Here is a 21034-nt window from a genome sequence, read left to right as displayed (position 1 = left end):
TAGCTCCGTTGGGAGTCCGACTATATAGTCCGACATAGTGACGGTCAGTATACACTCTTTTTAGAAACGTTTACTGGGTGCCGCCATTATCGTACAGACAACCAATGAGCCAGCCCTCCACCGCAGAAATTCACCCCCCCCAAAACCGTTTTTTTCATCACCCTCCCGTAGACTGTAAGGTAATGGCGGTCGATTGGGAAGGCGCGTTTAAGAGTCTATACACTATAAAGATGTCTCAAAGAGAAAAATAATTATACTTTTTATTAAATTCTCGAAATTTTCCCTCTTTTTACACAGCTAACGAAATAATTTGAGGGAGTCCCGTGGACTCTTTACCCCCTACTAAAGACTTTTTTAGTAGTCCCGTGATTTTGTTCAGGGGTTTTTGACGTGTGGACTGCCGCTATTTACAAGTCGGTATCACAGGTGCTAGCTAGCAGCCTTGGAAATAAGGTATTTTTTTAAACTGGTCCTTATGACCATTCGCTACAAGAGTCAAGCAAGTCTGAAAGCCCTATTTGAGAAAAACCAGTTTTAAGTTCGAAATCTAGCATAATAACAATGATAATCTAATAATGCAAATTGATAACGATAGAGTGAAAATATATATTGAAAATTTTGTATTGAGTCACCTTAAAGGGAATATAACCTGCAAAGCAATCTTTATGGGAGACCCCTTCAATTTTTAAATGTCCCTCTACAGTGGTGCCAAACATTTTAAAGCCAAAGGCAATAGCGGCTAGAGCTGCAAACGTTGGTGTTCCACACTAAATAGCTGAGGTTATATTCCCTTTAATTTAAAAACACTGAAGGATTCTTATTTTGAATTTCTTTCAATAGTCACGTGAGATACTTACTTGACTTTTGCTCTCAGGTAGCGCATTGATCCCTTAGATTATGAATTAATAAACTGGTCTCATATAAAATGTTTTTATGACATTTTATAAGAATAAAAAAACCTAACTTTATTTTATGAGTATCATAAGAATAGTACTATATAGTACTATCTCATATTACTGCCATAGCCTAGAAGACCCTCGTAATTTAAAGTATTCTCTCTCTCTACTCTAGGTCCCGTAGCTCCCAAGTCCTCAGTCCGTTACCGCGTAGCCTAACGTACTCTGGGGAACGCAAGACTAGAGGATTGAGAGTTTGAGGCTTTGAGGCCCAGAGGGGGCTTCGACAGTTTGACTCATTCGAGGGATGCGAGTGAGGTACTCTGCAATGCCTCGACGTGCGACGGTAGTACGCGGTACATAGAAATCCGGTGAACAGGGAAATCAAAATTGATAGAAACTTTGAATTAATAAACTGGTCATCTCCTATTATTTGATATTATTTCGAATTAATAAACTGGACACGGTGACCAGTGACCCCCCAAATTTTGAATAAATAAACTGGTCTGAGCAAATAATCAAATGGTCTTTGACCACCTAACCACCTTTATTTCCAAGGCTGCTAGCTACAAGCTCGAGCTGTTACGCCACCTGCTGGCCCAGAATCTTCGGTGAGCTTTTGCTGCTCACTTGACGCTTGCTTTCGAATAATAGGTCATGTCAGATAATTGTCATTACAGGTTAATCCACCCTTTGAAAACTTGTAGCGGTAGGTGTGTAGATTTAATTTTATTCAATACAATCTTCACAATACAATCCCTTACGCATTTTCGAGGTGCTTAAATAAATCATCTTCTCAGGAAATCGCCAAGAAGTAATATTTTCTCGAGCCAGGACCCTCAAACTATTGTTTATATAATGCTTGTTGAAATAATGGAAACTTTTGACCTGTTAACAGAACGTCTTGTTTTTGTTATTGAGTTGGGAATATTAATTTAGAGGTCCAATCAAAACGTCGGATTTCAGTGTTTTGCAAAACATTTTTTTTTAAAATAAGAGAAACTGCCATCTGCTTCCAAAATAACGAGAAAACTCAATGGTTCGTTCAAATAAGACGCGTTTTCCCGGTAAAAGATTTGTTTTCTTCAAAAATAATGGATGGCGCCACGGGTCATATGATAACGTTTTATCGTCATTTTAGAGGAGACGGCACATTCGTAATTTTCAAAAACTTGTTTTGCGGGGAGCGGATTTGATTGGATGTCTAGTTTAATATTCCCAACTCAATGGGGACAAAGGCAGGGTTCTTTAAAAGTTCTAATCGGACCACGCGACAAAATTTCAAAAATCGTTCTAGTTTGTTATCTGATTTCTATAGTTTTCGCCTACTGTGATAAGTAAGTCACGGCCAACTATTATCAAGTGCCATCACCCTGTATAGAGTATTCAATGCTGGTCGTACTTGTGTACTATAATTTTCTAGAAAATTCGGTAATTTTTGGGCTTCGATACTATAATTTCATTTTTGGAACCTGGCAATGCTGAAACCCGGGGCACGGCCAACTTAGATCTGTTCTCGCTCTCGCTGTACTCGCGAGTACAGCGAGAGCGAGAACAGATCTAAGTTGGCCGTGCCCTGGGAATACTGAGATATATACAATTTTTATGTAGTCTAGACTCTTTGGTCGTTACTCGTGTACGAAAGTAAACAAACTCCTGTGGTTTTGTATTATAATTAAAGTGTAAAAGAATCTAGTGTAATTTGTTTTATTATTTAATGATTTATATTTTGTGAAAATGAGTGAAATAAATCAAAAATCCGCATTTGTTTTGGGTGCATCTGGAGAAGTTGGAATGGAAGTAGTAAAAGAATTAACATCATCAAAAGAATTTTCTAAGATTGTTGTAATCACAAGAAGAGAGCTGAAGGAAGATATATATTCTTCAACAGTAAGATCTTCACACAATACCATTACCCTTGTTTTCCAAATTATCACTAATGATGTATAAATTTAGGAGCAACGTATCGTTGACTTTGATAAAATTGAAGAACACGCTTCAGCTTTTAAAGATATTCCGGTTGGCTTTTGCTGTTTAGGAACTACTCGAGCAAAGAATGGAGCTGTGTGTAACTTCAATTGAAAAATTAAATGAGACGATAAAATGTATTGGGAGAACACATAGTTGGTGCTTGGTTTTCAATATGAAATTTATATATAATTACATAAAATATCATTAATTTGATTAAATTTATCTGGCAAATTCTCCCTTCACAAGTATCGTTCAGTGTCATTTATCTAATACTTATAACTCATTGAAATTTATCATTATAATTAAAGGCACATTTCTATAAAGTGGATCATGATTACGTGGTGAATTCTGCTAAAGTAGCATACGCTAATGGTTGCAAGAATTTTGCAGTTGTTTCATCAACTGGAGCAAATTCTAAAAGCAATTTTCTGTACTCCCAAACTAAAGTAAATTTAGTCATAATTTTGTCAAAGCTTTTTAAAACTTAACTTATCTTGTTTCAAGGGAAAAATGGAAGATGCCTTGCAAAATATCGGTTTTGAAAGTCTCGTAATTTACAGGCCAGGGTTAGTATTAAGGAACTATTTATTGGACTTAAATTTTATTTTAATTATTTATTGCAGAATGCTAATTTGTAATCGAAGGGAAAGTAGACCATTGGAACGAGTTTTTGGAGTTTTGTTAATTCCATTAAATCTAATTTTCCCTACCCGAGTCTCTATCAAAACAATTGATTTGGCTAAGGTCATGGTGAATAAAGCGCTTGAACCTGTCACGTCGAAAGTAGAAATTTTATTAAACCCTGATCTGTACAAATATTTGAAGACAATGGAAGAAGCAACTACTCCACAAGCACAAGCTGCCAATTAATTGAAAATCTTAAATATTTTTAGAACCTAAACATTTTCATATTTCAAGTAACTTGAAGCACAAGCGATATACACTTATGATTTTAATAGATAACACCAAGCTTGCCTTAATTACTTAAATTTAAATGCAACAAAATTTATAAAATAGCAAGTCCTTTAACACCCTGGCATCTGTCTTAAAGCAACTGTCGGCTCTATCATTGCCTCCTGTATAATGATAAAGCCATTGTTATTAGAGATGGCCATGAATATAGCTGATTCTTCGAGAAAACGACTTTACTGGAGAGTGCGGTGCCATCTATAAATGGCACACGAAGCTTAAATTCAAAATAACGAAACGATAACGTTGTCAGAAAAGCATTGTAGATTATTAAAATTAGACAAATTAACCCCACTTAGTGGACTTAAACCAAAATTATATTTGCCAAATAAAATATATCGTTAAAAATTACTATAATTTAAGTTATTGTCAAATTAACAAACGAGCCAATCAACGTGAGGGGTACTTTTATGTCCCACCTTTTGGGTCAAAATGTAGCTTAAGCATTTTTTTTTTATGTCGACGCTAGCGACATCTGTTGAAAAACGAGCTAGTACACGTTAAGCCGACACTTGCTTTAACGGAATATTTAATAGAATGATTAATAAGCTTATACCAATGAAAATTAAACACATGATTTTAAATAACGATTTTCATTGAAAAGTGGTAAAGATGCACAATTTTTAAATAATATTGTTAAGTATTTCCTAAAAAATAAGTATTATATAAGTTGAATTCTTTGTTATCAAAAATTAGGGTTTTTGTCATATGGTTTTTTCTATAAAATTAAAAAAAAAATTGTTTCATGAGTTTTTGCATTTCATTCACCTTACACCTTTTAGTTCTCGCCTCCAATTTGGGATAGCCCTAGAAAAATTAAAGCGTTCTTTATTTTTATGAAACTGTGATAATAACAATTAAAGCACACCTGCGTTTGATTTGGGTTAAGGTGGCAAAGTAATGAGATTTAGGAATTGCGCTAATTGGTTGAACATGAACCACTGATGACTTGCTCAACCAAGCTTTGGTTGGTTTTAAAATTCTATTCGGGTCTTTTGAAACATCAATTTTATTCTGAAATTAACAAATAGTCCATTATTACTCAGGAAGATATTGAAATAAGTAATTCCATAAATAACAATACCATAAGTATAAAACTAGGGTTAAAGGGGCTCCAAAGTTCGGGGGCAAAGAAAATTGAGCATGCTTTTCATTCCCCCCAACCGCTCACTCGGCCTTGGCAGAGGCGGGCAGAGTCAACCGTAAATTTCGCACTTTACTGACTTTACACACATTTTGCCACCGAACTTTGGAGCCCCTTTAATTTTTAATAATTTATATTTTTAGCGACTTTGTCTTTGTGAATTATACTGCTGAATTGCAATAAGAAGTTAAAGCTAGTTCCTCAATTTCTGTGCCTATTTTGACGCCCAATCAATACTTTTCTGTTAGAAAAATCACCCCATAAGTGCTGCCCAGTGAGTTACAACCCCATTGTTTCGCCACCTTGGAGCAACAAACACGCCTTTAAACACGCTAACGCAGTGTTGTGTACAAATTTTATTGGCCGAACCTTTACGCTGAACGTTTTACGGGTGGGGGGGATATTTTCCAAATTTTCCCCTTCCGACGGCAGCAGGCGCTAAAGCGTCTAACCAATGAAAAATGTACACAAGAAAATGCACGACTTTTGATGGGTTGCGCTATCCTTGTGTGGGGTGCTGTGTTTGTTGCTCCTAGTCGCCACTGACTGCAATTTCCCCCAGGGCTTGGAAAACTTTAAATAGCTTTCAAATGAAACTTCAAAAAACATACTTTGGTAAAATAATCATGTCTTACCATAAGTAACATAAGCAAATAAATATGACACCTTCTTTTCCCAATGCTAGCTATTTTTTATGATAGTCTATTTAACCAATAACCGCCTGTATTATAACAGAGTAAAGGACTGACAACACTCCACTAGCACGTACTAGTCTATGGAACTGTAAGCTAAGGATCAACGAGTTTCATATTTCAGCCACCAAGTTTGGTTTTCGTTAAGTTACGTTAATAAACAGGGCGTAGCGTGTATTAGCACATGGATTAAACATGATTAGCATGTGATTTTCATCGTAACTAGCGTCAATCATCTTTAGATAAACCTGGTGGCGGAAATGAAAAATTCATTAATCCCCCAAAAACATGGAGGATCGTTTTCCCTTTTAAGTAATAGATCCCCTTGTGGACAGTTCGCAAACATTCTACCACGAGATTTATTCGTAGCCTGCTCGTGGAAGTGGCCTTTTTAATTTACTATGGTGAATATTTACATTCCAGGATCGTGTGAAGTTTTGCCTCTTGATCTGTGTCACGAAAGAAATACTATCTTGACTGGTACAGTTGTTTCAAGGCGGGGGTTTTTCGGAAATTGGGCTTGAAAAACTGCCAAATCATCATCACGAGTTTCAGCTGAAATTTTAAATACTTATGTGACCCTATGCCGCTGGGCCCGGATGAGCGGGAAAATGTTGGGAATTACATTTTCTGGAACAGAATTATCACCCGTTTCATAAATCTCCGTAATCGGTAATGTAACCTGAACAATTTCTGACTCTCTGGTCCTGCCTAAAGGATTCCAATATTGGTTGCTCCCTCTTGTGGATTTTAGCTTTTCGGCTCTGCTAACGTCGTAAGTGGTTTGGAGTTATGATAATACTTAAAATTGTTAAGCGCGTTGGAGGTCGTATTCCCTTTATCAAAATCACTCTGTGAGAAACTATAACAAACCGATATCGAGCAATGTCATACTTAGTACTGTTATGTTACTTATGCTTCTACTTCTCTCTGATCGCTCTAAGAGCTCTGTTCGCATGACTTTGGTGATATTATTTGAATGAAAAAAGGATAAATACGTAAAATGACATTAGAGTTATCTTTAAGGGAATATAACCTCTGGTATTTCGGTCGCAGCCAATAAACAGTTCCAATATCGGTAGCTCCCTTTTCGGCGCGGCTTAGCGGTGTCAATAATATGTATATTTCTACTGAAAGACCGAGAACAGAGCTATTTCCACCCCCATAATCTCGTACCCACTCCGAATCCACTCATGCTCGAAGAATAAGCTCCCTCCTCCTTAAAAAAATAAAATCCGCCCGGAATCTCATTGGTTCCCTAAAACCAAGAGATATAGAATGTCTCTTGCTAAAACTGACGTCTTCCGTAACATTTTTATTCTCCCCCTCCTACTTGTGGCAGGGGAAAATTAGACCATGATGCCCACAGATCGTCCAAATATAGTAAATCTCCTGAAGTATAAATAAATGCATTCTTGGAGGCGTCTAGGAGCAACAAACACTGCGCCCCACAAAAGCCGTGCATCTTCTTTTGTACATTTTTCATTGGTTAGACGCTTTAGCGCCTGCTGCCGTCGGAAGGAGAAAACTCGGAAATTGTCATCCCCCCCCCGACCGCAATATGAAATATGTACACAACCTGCTTTAGCGTGTTTAAAGGCTAGCTGCGTTCTCCTTGTGTTTGTTGCTTCTAGGTGGCGTGTTCAGGAGATATTGCCGTTATAATTCTTGGGAACGTCCATAAAGAACGGTGGTAACATTGACTTTAGGCTTTCTAGTTAACTAGGGCGTCTCAAAACCCGAAACGGGCGTTCTCGACAAAATATTGAGCGGAGCGCGCGTAATGGCTGGAATTCAAGTCACGAGTTTTTATCCTTTACTTTGATTCAAACATTTTAAGTATAAGAAAGCTACATTTTATAAAAACTACAGAGCCGGTAAACGATTTTCAATACATACGGAAGAAACAAGAATGAAGACGAAAAATAATTTTCTTTCAAAATAAGAAACGCGTCGCAAGGCTGACAAAAGTTTCATAAGCGAAGAAAGTAGAAGAAAATAATTAATGCTGTACACTCGCCTTTTCTTGGTTCTCCGCGATATTCTCTTTCTATTGTTCGAGGATAAAAAGGAGGGAAGGAAGCGTTTCTTTGCCCCCCTCCATTTACGCGCTCCCCTAACGCTGCGCGATGAACTGCCGAACGACAGCACGACAGGCATCTTTTCCATTGAAGTCACTGCAGTGAGAGCTTCGCTCGCTCCGCTCAATAATATAAATTAGGAGAACGAACGAATGAGGAACCGCGTGAATGGAAGGAATGATTGAATGAATGAGTGAGTGATTGGACGAATGAGTGATTGTGTGAGGAATTAGTGCCTGAGTGCGTGAATGAAGAGTGAGTGAGTGAGTGAGTGGATGAATGAATAACTGATTGCATGAATAAATGATATGAATGAATGAATTAATTAATGAGTGAGTGAGTAAGTGTGTGCGTATATGTGTGCATGCTAGAATGAATAAATAATAGAATGATTCTGTGAGTGACCGAAGGAATGCATAAATGAATGATTGAATCAATGAAAGAATGACTGAACGAATGAATTAATGAGTGAGTGAGTGAGTGAACGAATGAGAGACGAATGAACGAATTAATTAATGCATGGATGAATGAATGGTAAAATTAATGATTGCAAGATAAATGAATGGTAGAATGAAAATGAATAAATAAATAAATACATGAATAAGTAAGTAAATAAATAAATAAATAAGTAAATAAATAAATAAATAAATAAGTAAATAAATAAGTAAATAAATAAATAAATAAATAAATAAGAAAATAAGTAAATAAATAAGTTAATTAGTAAATAAATAAGTTAATTAGTTAATAAATAAGTTAATTAGTAAATAAATAAATAAATAGGTAAATAAATAAATACATAAATAAATAAATAAATGGAAATTAATAACGTAATGGTACCAGTCTCAAAGATATCGAAAACACAATTTAAAACCTATCTAGCACCAAATTCAGAAGCTTTACAAAATAGAATTAAAAGAAAATTTTGTACAACTGAAAATATTTCGTATCGTTTAAGCCCAATTTGGTACTCGTGTTTTTTCTTCAAAGAAAACAACATTCTTTGGAGAATTACGATGGGTAACATTACGACACCAATTTTAGCAAATAAATTATTTAATGTAAACAGCGTCTGTCCATTGTGCGAAAATCACCCTGGCGAGTTGATACACATGTTTTTCGATTGTCAAACCACTCAAGATTTTTTAGAAGGCATTTTAAATTATATACAAAATTTTAATGTAAATTTTAATTTAAAAAACAAAATGTACTGGTTCTACAAAACGGAAAAGATTCCTTATTACCGACTCACCTCAATTGTTATTAATATTTGTAAACTTGCAATTTATTACACTTACCAAAATTGTATGAACGAAAAAACAGAAAGTCCCTTACTAATGTTAAAAAACTACTTTAACAAAAAAATGTACTTATGTATCCTTACCGAATTTGAATTTCATAGAAAAGATGACGTTTCAATGTTTTGTGAATTTTTAAGTACCGGAATATGTAGTCTCGTAAATGAAAAAATTGTTATGCTTTTAAAGTTTTAGAGAAAACAATGTTTGCAAATTTTGTGTAACCATTGTTGCTTTCTAATAAACGCTTACCTAATTGTTGGGTAGGCTTAAAAAAAAAGTAAATAAATAAGTAAATAAATAAATAAGTAAATAAATAAGTAAATAAATAAGTTAATTAGTAAATAAATAAGTTAACTAGTTAATAAATAAGTTAATTAGTAAATAAATAAATAGGTAAATAAATAAGTAAATAAGTAAGTAAAAAAGTAAATAAATAAATAAATAAATAAGTAAATAAATACTTTTCTTCTAAACTGCTCGAGCTTTAATTGTCGTTCCTTATGTTGTCGTTCCTGTATTTCTTTCATTGCGGATTTGGCTTTGATCATGTGAAAAAGCAAGTCCGTTCTTTTCTTGACTTCGGCGTTGGCTACTCTTTGTATTTTTCTCGTTTCCATCTCGATTCTTTCACTTTCGCTCACTCGTAGTCGCCTCACTTCGTCTTCCTTCGCCATTTTTCTAATTTCAAGCTGACTCTTTATCTCTCGCTAATGGGTTTTTAATCCAAACCAAAAATTTTCAAAATTTTGCTTTGATGTTTGTTTTTAACTTATGTTACGGTGTTTACTTGTTTCTCTTGACTTTTCAGTTCTTTCTGTTTTTCAATTTCTGCGACCATTTTTATTTTTAATTCTTCTTCGGTTTTTAACTCTTTACATTTTATCTTTACAAAATAAATTTAAAGTAAATGATTCAGTGAATCTCAATCGAGAGTAAAGAAAGATCAAACCAATCTTAAAATATATTTTGCGAAATAAGGTTGTTACGAAACAGTCACTATGTTAGGAATACTGAGCCTTCACTGCCAGATATTCTATGTTATCGGAATACATTTTTAATTCTAATACCTAAGGCAACACCTTAGACCTAAGTCATAAAGCGACTTTTAAAGCAATTAATTCAGTGGCATGGGTTACATGGAGTAGGAGGGGGTTGGCAAGCCCTTCTTGCCACGTGAGCTAACCCCTCCCTAGTCCCTACACTCAATATTACCGTTAACCTAGGAAAGTATTGGTGGAAAGGGGAAACCGAAAATTTCGTGGTAAAACTCCTTTAATCAGCGGAGAGAGAACTAGCAATCAAGCTGAGTTCGGACCCAGCTCCTCTCGTTAACATTCTCGCTGTTACCCGCGTGAAAGAGCAAAGGTTGTAGTTTTGGTCCTACCTTCATGATCTCCCTACAGTAAATTTTATTTCCTATATTGTCTGCAATTAACATGTAGTAAGAAATTGATAATACGTGTGAATAAACATATTTTAAAATTTGAATTTAAAATTTTAAGTATCAATTTAGATTATATCGACATAATAAAAGCTTCTTTAAGATTAAAAGAGCACAGCAGCTTGTTTTACAATAATATGTACAGTAAAAAAAGAATTGAACCAGGTTCACACTATTAATTTTTTTTCTCAGAACGGAAAAATATATACACGGATACATATAAACGTAATTGGACAGAAAAGGCTTAATTTTTCTATGTAAAGTGGCATGTGAAGTTAGTAAGTTGCTAGAGAAGGACTAAAGTAAGCTATCTCAGGTACGTACGTCTCAGGTAAAATTGATTTCGATAATAAATTAAAATTTCACGCAAATAGCATTAATGTAGATGGCGCTTTTAATGTGGGAGGAGTCAGGCCAGTAAGTTGAGGCGGTTAACTTGTCTCTAGTGTAAATTTGGTTTCATGTATTTATGAAATAACGTAATCAGGATAAAGGCGAATCGAGTATAATAAGGATGAAATGTTAATTATTATAAATTTCTTCTCCACCTACATTAAAGTTACAATCTACCGGCTTAAATTGGTACTATAAAACGAGGAATATTTTTGCATGTAGATTTCTGACTGTTTGATTTAGTACACATAGCGACTTAATTTCGAGGTAATGGTTTGATCATCTTCACATGAATTTGCTAGAGTGAGAACCTTCCAAGTTTCGACACTTCTTCGAGCAATTTCTCGTTGTTCCTCGTTGTATTTCATATCAGTAAATTTAATCTGATTTTCATCCGCAGTTTTAATATTTTTGTCTTGCTACAATGAAGAAAAGTAAAAAAGGATGAAGCAATTATAAATATTACCACGAATTTATTCATTAATATCTATATCTATCAATATAAATCGCCTTAATATTAATTCTTATTAAGACCGAATTGAAGGCATAAAAGAGACTATGGAATCGCAACTATAACCTAGATTTACAAGATTGCCCCCTTACCGGTTCACCTTTTCTGACGTATTTGGAGATATATCAGTAAAAATATATTTCTGAATTAAATCAATAATAAACCCTTAAGTCATCATGCGACATTTGAAGCCATTAATTCAGGTGGCCGGGTTACGATGCGTATAGGAGGGTGGTGGCAAGCCCTTAAAGCCACGCGAGCCAACAGCTCCCTACACTTACTATTAATGTTAACCTCAACAAGTTTTTATGGAAAGGAAAAACCGAAGAGCTCAAGAGAAAACCCCTTAATTCAGTGGGGAGAGAACTCGCGAACCCAACGCTGAAGGAGTTCTTCCGAGTTTTCACCCAGTGCCACAAGCTGGGATCGAACCCGGCTCCTCACACCAGAAGAAATTTGTAAATTCGTTTAGATAAAGTACATATACTTTGGCGGAGGATTATAATTACCTCCTGAAGTTATTTTAAAGTGCCCACCTCTTTCTGGAGTCTCCATTTAGATAAGGCCACTTTCATTTGATTTCTATTTGAAGTATAGTCTTGGAACCATTCGATATGACTTTTGATGCTTTCTCTCGTTTGACCGAACAGAATATCCAACAATTCCTCAACTAGCTGATCATTATGTCCCTTAACATTCAGACCATAAGTAAATTATATTCGATTAAATATTGGTAGAAGTATATTAACCGAAGTAACCAACGAATATCAAAAACACGAAGAGCATTTACCAATGTTTTGCATAGGATATTTATGTTTAATTTTTACTGAGATCAATTTCTAAAAGGATTAACGCAAATATTTGGTGAACTTCGAACTTAATCATTACGCCTAGTTCATGCTCTTTGCCTCGCGTCGTCATAGTGAGCACGTGCCGAGACATAGAACCGGAGCTTGATGGTTTGTTTTTAAGCTACGTATTTTTATAGCAAGCCGTAACTACTTCTACTAAGTGTCACACTTATGGACATAATTATAGACTTATGGTTTTGATCTCTCGTACACTGAGAAATTTAGTTAGACCAAGCGACGGTTTAATAATGCACGTGCTTAAGAACTTGAAGGAATTGTAACGCGATAACGAAAAATATTTACAAAGTCGAAAAGTTTACTTGCCGATTACTCCGATTCACTTACTTCTGATATTAGTACTAACTTTGGACTTCTTTCGATATTTGATGAACATTAAATGATCATACTCTTCCCAACCTCCCGAATGACCTTTGAATTTCACTAGGAATTCCTAGATATTTATATTTTAACTTCATTAGTTCTGTCAACGTAAGAGCTTATGTAGTCAATTGTACAGCGTAGTGAATTCTCAAATTTTTAGTGCGCCAGTAGTGAATTCTGGTTAGGGAATAGTGAAATCTAAAATGTACATGGTGAATTTAGAGCATAAATTGTTAATTTTTAATTAAAATTGTAAATTTTAGAGTGTAAATAATGCATTCTGGAAAGAAAAAAGTTAATTCTACGAGAAAATTGTTAATTTTAGAGCGTAAATAATTAACTCTGGAGAGAAAACAGTCAGTTCTACCGGAAAATTGTTAATTTTAGAGCGTAAAGAGCTAAGAAAAACAGCTATCATTGATTCGTTGAGTAGCGTAAGAGCTTGCAATTGATAACGAACCTGAAACGCGACTACTTCTGGTAAAATGTTTTCACTGAATTTCATTTCAGAAGTGACGGTTTTATAAGTTTCCGATTTCGCCTTCAGAGTTAACTTCTTCATATGGTAGTCGCAAATATTGATCAGTGATTTAGCTTCCGTTGCAAGTACTTTATACCTTAAATTGAAATTAATTATTAATTAAATATAATATAAATAATAAATAAATATAAGATAAATATTAAATAAATATAAGATAAAAATTAAAATAATATAAGTGAAATATGAACTAAATATTAATAAATTATGAAATGAATATGAAATGAATATGAAATGAATATGAAATGAATATGAAATGAATATGAAATGAATATGAAATGAATATGAAATGAATATGAAATGAATATGAAATGAATATGAAATGAAAATGAAATGAAAATGAAATGAAAATGAAATGAAAATGAAATGAAAATGAAATGAAAATGAAATGAAGATGAAATGAAGATGAAATGAAGATGAAATGAAGATGAAATGAATTTGAACTGAATATGAACTGAATATGAACTGAATATATTAAATAAATATTAGTTAAATATTAAATAAATATTAGTTAAATATTAAATAAGTATTAGTTAAATATTAAATAAATATTAGTTAAATATTAAATAAATATTAGTTAAATATTAAATAAATATTAGTTAAATATTAAATAAATATTAGTTAAATATTAAATAAATATTAGTTAAATATTAAATAAATATTAGTTAAATATTAAATAAATATTAGTTAAATATTAAATAAATATTAGTTAAATATTAAATAAATATTAGTTAAATATTAAATAAATATTAGTTAAATATTAAATAAATATTAGTTAAATATTAAATAAATATTAGTTAAATATTAAATAAATATTAGTTAAATATTAAATAAATATTAGTTAAATATTAAATAAATATTAAATAAATATTAGTTAAATATTAAATAAATATTAGTTAAATATTAAATAAATATTAGTTAAATATTAGTCAAATATTAGTTAAATATTAGTTAAATATTAAATGAATATTAGTTAAATATTAAATAAATATTAGTTAAATATTAAATAAATATTAGTTAAATATTAGTAAAATATTAGTTAAATATTAGTAAAATATTAGTTAAATATTAGTATAATATTAGTTAAATATTAAAAAATTATTAGTTAAATATTAAATAAATAATAATTAAATATTAGTTAAATATTAGTTAAATATTAAATAAATATTAGTGAAATATTGAATAAATAGTAGTTAAATATTAAATAAATTTTAGTTAAATATTAATTAATGAATTTATAGTAAGTATAATTAACCTACCTAGACTTAATAATCCTCTTTAAAATTACAATGGACATCCACTTCAAAGCTGGAACTTTAGCTGAATTTAATGATATCAATTTGATTCTATTTAATTAATTTTCAATGTTTTTCAATAAATTTATTATGGTTATCTTGATTAATAACGGTATTATAATTAATAAAAAATATTCCAATTAAAAACCTTACATTTGGAACCATTTTCTGTGATTTTGCTACTTTCAATTTCAATTAAAACGTACTTAAGCCACACTGAATTAATTTAAAATAAAATTTATTAATAATCACTTAGTTTTGCAATAAAATGAAGTTCATTTGGCTTACTTTCTTCTCGATTAGAATGCTCCCCATCCAAGATGACGTCATTATTGTTTTGATCCCGATCGCCCAATGAGAACCGTTTATCTCCTCGTCCGTTCATTATCTTTTGACAACTAAGTTCAAATAGAATAATATTATATAAACCTAAATTAAATCTTCAATAATAATCATGAATTAATACCGTTTTTTCAAGAAAATAATTTTTTTGCTCCTTTTAGTTTGGTTTGTGAATTCCATTTTTCGCAGTTTTGTTTTTATCCCGATGAATAAGGCGTTACCATAACAACGAGTCTCTCTAGTTGGCGGATCAGTAGAGTTACCATAACAACGCTTACTCATCTATGTTGAATCATTGTAGTTCAGCTTACCTCGAAAATACGTAACTGTTTTTAAACAGGGATGAACTCCACTATAACGTTGTCTTTTGGCACTTACTTCCGTTATGCTCGCTAGGATAGTATAAGCGTTACCATAACAACTTACGATTCTTGGCAGGACGAAAATCTATTGATTGATTTTATCTTTTGTAAAACAACGGCATCTAGCTCGTACTACAAGAAATATTTGAAGTAATAAACGTAACGAAAAATAGACATTAATTTAATAATAAATAAAAACACTAGTATTTAAAGTAATAACTTAAGTTTCTAATATAGCTAATGTTAATAACCGAACATTAGGCCTAAGAATAAGTAGCAGACGATGAAATCGATATTACGAGCATTTCATCATACGAGAGATTGCGCAGAAGAGCGCAGTGCGACTGTAGGGTAGTGAACCGCTGAGCACAGGCTCTTTTAAAAGATCACATTTTGCTTTCCTTCGGTACGTAAAGGCCCGCAATTTCATATAAGTTATGTCGAAATTTTCCTTAAAATTATATTATAGGAATTTCGTCAAAGTAAGCGACTAGGGTGAGGCACTCATGCCTTTATGAAACGTAACAGACGCTCGAAGCAGGTAAGATACTTTGCAGGCTACCTTCGCAACTACTACCCTTAAAGGGTGATGCTATAGATACGTTATAGAAGCCGGTACGTTAATTAGTCGCGCCGAACGCCTAAAACGAGCGTTGCTATAGTAATACCGGCACAACAGCCCTACTCACGCATTGCACACAGGCCGTTTTGGGGAACACTAGATGAGAGATAATTAAGTGTACGCTTCGGGAAAAGGCTATTCACTCCCTACTTGCCAAAATTTACAAAGTAATCTCTTTAGAAGTTACAAAGTTTTGACGCTTAACACCTGCCAGACTGTAGAAGGATTAAACTTTTCCCAATCAAAGCGCTACTTTTCGAAAATTGTTTTCAATATTATAGATATGAAATAGGTAAAATATTTTTACGTTAGAAATTTAAATTCATTTAAAAGTTAACACCCAAACGTTTTCGATAATTTAAAATTTTTGGGACACCTCGGTGGAATTTGTGGCTCTTACCTACTCTCCTGGCGCCACTTTATGGTGGTATTTTTGCGTTTTTAAAATTTGTATGGATTATTAAATGCAAAAAACGCAATTTCCAGAAAAATCACTTTTATTGGTAAAGGTACTACAATCTGTGTAAAATTTTCGGCGCCATTAATTAGACATTTAATTACCTTTTCGAGTTTAAAAGTTAGTACTAAGTTGAAAATGTGATTTGTCAGAAATAGATTGCCTTGCATGTTTCAAATGCTGGATTAACCGGTTAAGGGCTGTGATAAAAATATGGTGTTTAGATTAGATTATTTCTCAAATTAATATAATTAAATATAAAATCGATTTAAGTAAGGGAGAATTTGGAACCGGTTCAGTTTTTATTTCCATGTTTTTCTACCAAATTATTTCATTTATTTTTAAGACTCAGATGCCGCTATCTACTGAGCGAAATTGAATGAATTAATATTGGCAAATATACATTTTGAAAATACCGTAACGATATTGTTAAATCTAAAAAGAGTACTTTTTATACTATTCATATTTCATGATTAAACTTACATTTTATATAAACATAAAAAACAACAAAATAATATTACTTATTTATTATAAGTAATGAGTGCCCCCTGTGCCCCCCTGGCTACGCCACTGATCCTAGGTTGGCAGGAAAAAATTAAACTGTAGAACAATACGAATTTCCTGATAAAATATAAAGTGGTTTAACAAATTTCCATTATCAATACAATTTACAAAAATACTCTAAAATAAATCCTGCTAAAGTCGTTAGAACGCCCTTTAGAGTTCTATTAATTATTTGAATAGAAGATCTTAAATCTATTGAGATTCCTAGAATTGTCGTTTCGGTGGCTAGTAATTCCGTTAAGTTTGACCTAAGCTCTTCAGTTTTACCAGAATTTGTTTTATTTATTTTGACGTCATATTAAACCATGTATTTGTAGAGAGCCTCATTACCATCGTAACGAGGATTTTATACTAATCATAAATGTTTGGCTTCTGTCCACTTTCAGTTTATCTCTCCTTTTGGTTACCACTGGAGTATTATATATGTAGTCTTTAACGACCTTTTTACAGTGGCGTAGCTACAAAAATTGAGCTACAATTAAAATGGGCAAATAGGTCCCAGTCTATACCCAGCAAACATAAATATCCCTCAAATATTCTAACGAGATCTAAATCTCTTTGGGAGATCCCACCTAAATAGGATGTCCCTTAGAAAATATTTCTATAGGTTTTCTATATAGATTTCTATGTCCTATAGAGTGCTCTATAAATATTTCTATAGAAAATACACTAATTTTTTCTATAGAAATTATATGGATTGATTTCTATGGTGTTTTCTACAATAATTATATCAAGATATACCAGCTATTTCTATAGAAATTATATGGATTGATTTCTATGGTGTTTTCTACAATTATTATATCAAAATATACCAGTTATTTCTATAGAAATTATATTGATTGATTTCTATGGTGTTTTCTACAATAGTTATATCAAAATATACCAGTTTTTTCTATAGAAATTATATGGATTGATTTCTATGGTGTTTTCTACATTTATTATATCAAATTATACCAGTTATTTCTACAGAAATTATATGGATTGATTTCTATAGTGTTTACTACAATAGTTATATCAAAATATACCAGTTTTTTTCTATAGAAATGATATGGATTGATTTCTATGGTGTTTTCTACATTTATTATATCAAATTATACCAGTTATTTCTACAGAAATTATATGGATTGATTTCTATAGTGTTTTCTACCTTAGTTATATCAAAATATACCAGTTATTTCTACAGAAATTATATGGATTGATTTCTATAGTGTTTTCTACCTTAGTTATATCAAAATATACCAGTTATTTCTATAGAAATTGTTGGTTATTTGAATTCTCCAGATTAATTTGCCAAATGGAAGTATAAATTGGCACCAAAGTGAAAGCCCGAAATTATTATGGTTTATTTGAAAAACACCACAAATATGTTGTTTGAGTTCACCCAAAAGGTTTATATTTGCATAATTGATGTATACATTTCAACCAGTTAGTGGAAACTCTAGTTGGGGAATGATAAAAGTGGTTCACTTTGGTGTACTATAGCTATTTCAGTGTGAAAAACACCCCAATATGGGTTTGAATTCACCCGAAGGGCTAAGATTTGCCAAATAGAAGTATAAATTGGCACTGGTAGTGAAAACTCTCAAAATTTTTATGGTTAATTTAAGTGACTAACTTTGATGTACTACAGATATTTAAATTTGAAAAATATCCTAGGTTTTCGATCAAAATATCCTAGGTTTTCTATAAAAATATTCTAGTTTTTCTTTAAAAATATCCTAGGTTTTCTATAAAAATATTTTAGTTTTTCTATAAAAATATCCTAGGTTTTCTATAAAACCATCCCTGTACTTTCTGTAAAAAAAACTCGTGTTTCCGCTTACTTTCTATAGAAATCAACGGTTTTTTCAGTATAGAAATTATTCTAGCTCTATAGAAAAATGACCCAAATTTCTATAGAAATTATATAAACTATTCCGAATGTAATTCTATAGAATTTCCATGTAAGGGTAGCTAAAATATTCTACGGATATCCAAAAAACATCTAAAGGACATCGAAAGAGAGGTATCCACGAGATAATCGAAATGTCCCTACTAGGTAATATCCAAATATGGAAGATGTACGTCTTCCCTCGGATCTCAAATAAAAGTCCAAATATACTTTGCTGATAATATCTAAATATTATAATTGCATGGATATCCAGTGTGAATCATAATGCTTTGCTAAATATATCCGAAATATCTTTTTATCACGACTTCATGCAGAGAGATATGTACATGTAACTTCGGATATCACTTGAGCATTTCTTGGTTCAGGAAGATTGATTTTAAATTTGTGGACAACCTTTAGATATTTTTAAAATATGTAAGGTAGGATAAGTATTTTGGATAGTTACATTTGTTAGGGGTGTCCGAAAGAGATTTGGATCTCTTTGAAATATCCATGGGACTATTTTGTGTTTTCAGGGCATAGTTTCAGTTCCCCCGACGCGACGTGATGGTTCCATACAAATAACGCGGTCCCAGTGCAATGCATTAAGAGCATTGGACGCCACTTGCTTTGTATCTACTTTAATTTTGAAATATTGTTTCTGGTTTACCTTTCTGCTCTACGAGTATTTGAAACGTTCTCTCGGAAATATTAAGTAATACTCTCTTGTTGAATGACAATTTATTTCTGACCAACCATTTCTGGTCAAGATACAATTAAACTCTTTAGTTAAGAAAACCAGAGAATGACTATTAAACACCAATCGTTCGCAATACAAAGAATCAATGACCAGTAACAAAATGAAGATTAGGCTTAAATATGAATAAAATAAAATTTCATTGGAAGTATCTTTATGTTCATTTTTAAAGTTTTTTTTAAATATTGAAAAGTTTTAAACTATATTTCAATGAAAGAATCCTAAGCGTAAAAATAGCTCTTGAGATACTTCATTCTGTTTGGAATTACAGAATAATTATAAACATAAGTAACCAAATAATAATAAGTGTGACGTTGAACAATAACGATATTTTTCTCACGTAATGAAACTAGTTCGTGGGCCAATTTATTTCCAGGGTAGATTTAAAGTAATAAATTCGAAGGAAAAGGTGCGTAGGTATCAAATTCAAAATAACAAACTTGAGAAACAAATCAATATTATGCTCCTGTTCAATAATTAATCCTTATTTTGTCAAAGAAGTTTTACTTTCAAAAGCGAATTTTTTTTCAATAAGCCTTGGCTGCTTCTTGAAAAAGACTGACGCCGAAGATTTGTTGGGCATTGTTGCCAGGACCTTATAACGGGTTAAATGTTGCCATAAATTAGAATCCCATTTTAAATTATGGTACTCGAAAATGAAATTTAAACTGTTGTGGCCACTATAGAAAAATAATGGTACCTCGACTGTAGTGCCCTTACCCTCCAAAGTGGCGCTGACATTTTGGGTTCCTCACAAATGTTCACCTTGAAGCATTTGGTTTTTCAATTTCGTTTACGTTAACGCAGAAATGCCCATTTTAGCCGTAAAAGTGGCTTTTCCAGCAAAACTTGCAGTGGCACACGGACAATTATTTTTTTCACGTACACATTTATACCTTGAAATGGTTGGAATATTAGAATTTGAACGCAAAATGTACAAAATGTTCTACATACTGTTAAAGGTCTCCCCTTCAGTCACGTAAATTAGGTATACCTTCCTTACCACAAGCAACCGAACTGAACTGACCGGTTATAATTGATCTCATCAGATTCAGCTGATCTATATCAAATGAATATAAACAGTAATTTAAATTTCGAAAGGCATATAATTGGGGAATATGTAAAATCGGTGACTGCGATGCACATCTACCAGTTTACACTGAATTCTGATCATTTTCGAATTGAAACAATCTGGTTTGCATTTTGACTCGTATCAACTGATCTGACAATATCTAAATATAAATACCGAGAATCCTAGTTGACCTATTGTTAGTATATGACATTTCTATTTACCATTTAGTGCTAAACAAACTTTTTCTTTAAATTTAGGCACGAAATCAAATCAATGATTTGGGCCTCTTGATCACTCAAGCCAAAGTCAATGTATCACTAAGAGATAACCAAGTAAGTGCTTTATTAAATAATTAATAAAGTTACTCGACTACCAATATAACATCGTTATTGGTACTGATATTAGAGTTACGATACCAATGACCGATATTCACTTAAATAGAAAATCAGTGTTCACATTCCAATTTCTGGCAGGTAACCGATATGTCCACTTTCAGTTAAGCATCGGTGTTTCGTTAAAATCATAAC

At 32.5% G+C, this 21034-nt stretch overlaps 2 protein-coding genes across 2 annotated transcripts; one reads left to right on the top strand and one right to left on the bottom strand.

Moving 5' to 3' along the window:
• Positions 1-2528: 2528 nt before the first annotated feature.
• LOC149921980 (protein HTATIP2-like) lies at positions 2529-4562 on the top strand. Its single transcript, XM_090163042.1, has 5 exons — positions 2529-2786; positions 2853-2960; positions 3176-3313; positions 3372-3433; positions 3491-4562. Exons 1-5 carry the CDS (start codon positions 2634-2636, stop codon positions 3735-3737), a joined length of 708 nt encoding a protein of 235 aa, XP_090019168.1. The 5' UTR covers positions 2529-2633; the 3' UTR covers positions 3738-4562.
• On the bottom strand, positions 4444-14846 carry LOC149921979 (coiled-coil domain-containing protein 112-like). The gene is made up of 10 exons (XM_090162201.1): positions 14750-14846; positions 14615-14677; positions 14426-14486; positions 13089-13245; positions 12612-12698; positions 11933-12085; positions 9839-9934; positions 9513-9758; positions 4705-4850; positions 4444-4643 (listed from the first exon to the last, which is right to left on the bottom strand). Exons 1-10 carry the CDS (start codon positions 14844-14846, stop codon positions 4601-4603), a joined length of 1149 nt encoding a protein of 382 aa, XP_090018327.1. The 3' UTR covers positions 4444-4600.
• Between the last annotated feature and the right edge of the window lie 6188 nt (positions 14847-21034).

Source organism: Leiobunum rupestre, chromosome 11 (genome assembly GCF_980474605.1).
Source record: "Leiobunum rupestre chromosome 11, qqLeiRupe1.1.hap1, whole genome shotgun sequence".
Taxonomy (NCBI): Eukaryota; Metazoa; Arthropoda; class Arachnida; order Opiliones; family Sclerosomatidae; genus Leiobunum; species Leiobunum rupestre.
Note: the sequence above shows the minus strand (reverse complement) of the source record. Positions and strands in the feature narration are given on the sequence as shown.

Excerpts from the sequence above, each read along its gene's own strand:
- LOC149921980 (XM_090163042.1), top strand. The coding sequence starts at position 2,634 with ATGAGTGAAATAAATCAAAAATCCGCATTTGTTTTGGGTGCATCTGGA. Across the intron at positions 2,787-2,852 it reads AAGATATATATTCTTCAACA|GAGCAACGTATCGTTGACTT; the intron begins GTAAGATCTTCA and ends GTATAAATTTAG. Across the intron at positions 3,314-3,371 it reads TTCTGTACTCCCAAACTAAA|GGAAAAATGGAAGATGCCTT; the intron begins GTAAATTTAGTC and ends TCTTGTTTCAAG.
- LOC149921979 (XM_090162201.1), bottom strand. The coding sequence starts at position 14,846 with ATGAACGGACGAGGAGATAAACGGTTCTCATTGGGCGATCGGGATCAA. Across the intron at positions 14,678-14,749 it reads GCATTCTAATCGAGAAGAAA|TGTGGCTTAAGTACGTTTTA; the intron begins GTAAGCCAAATG and ends AAATTAATTCAG. Across the intron at positions 13,246-14,425 it reads AAGAGGATTATTAAGTCTAG|GTATAAAGTACTTGCAACGG; the intron begins GTAGGTTAATTA and ends TTTCAATTTAAG.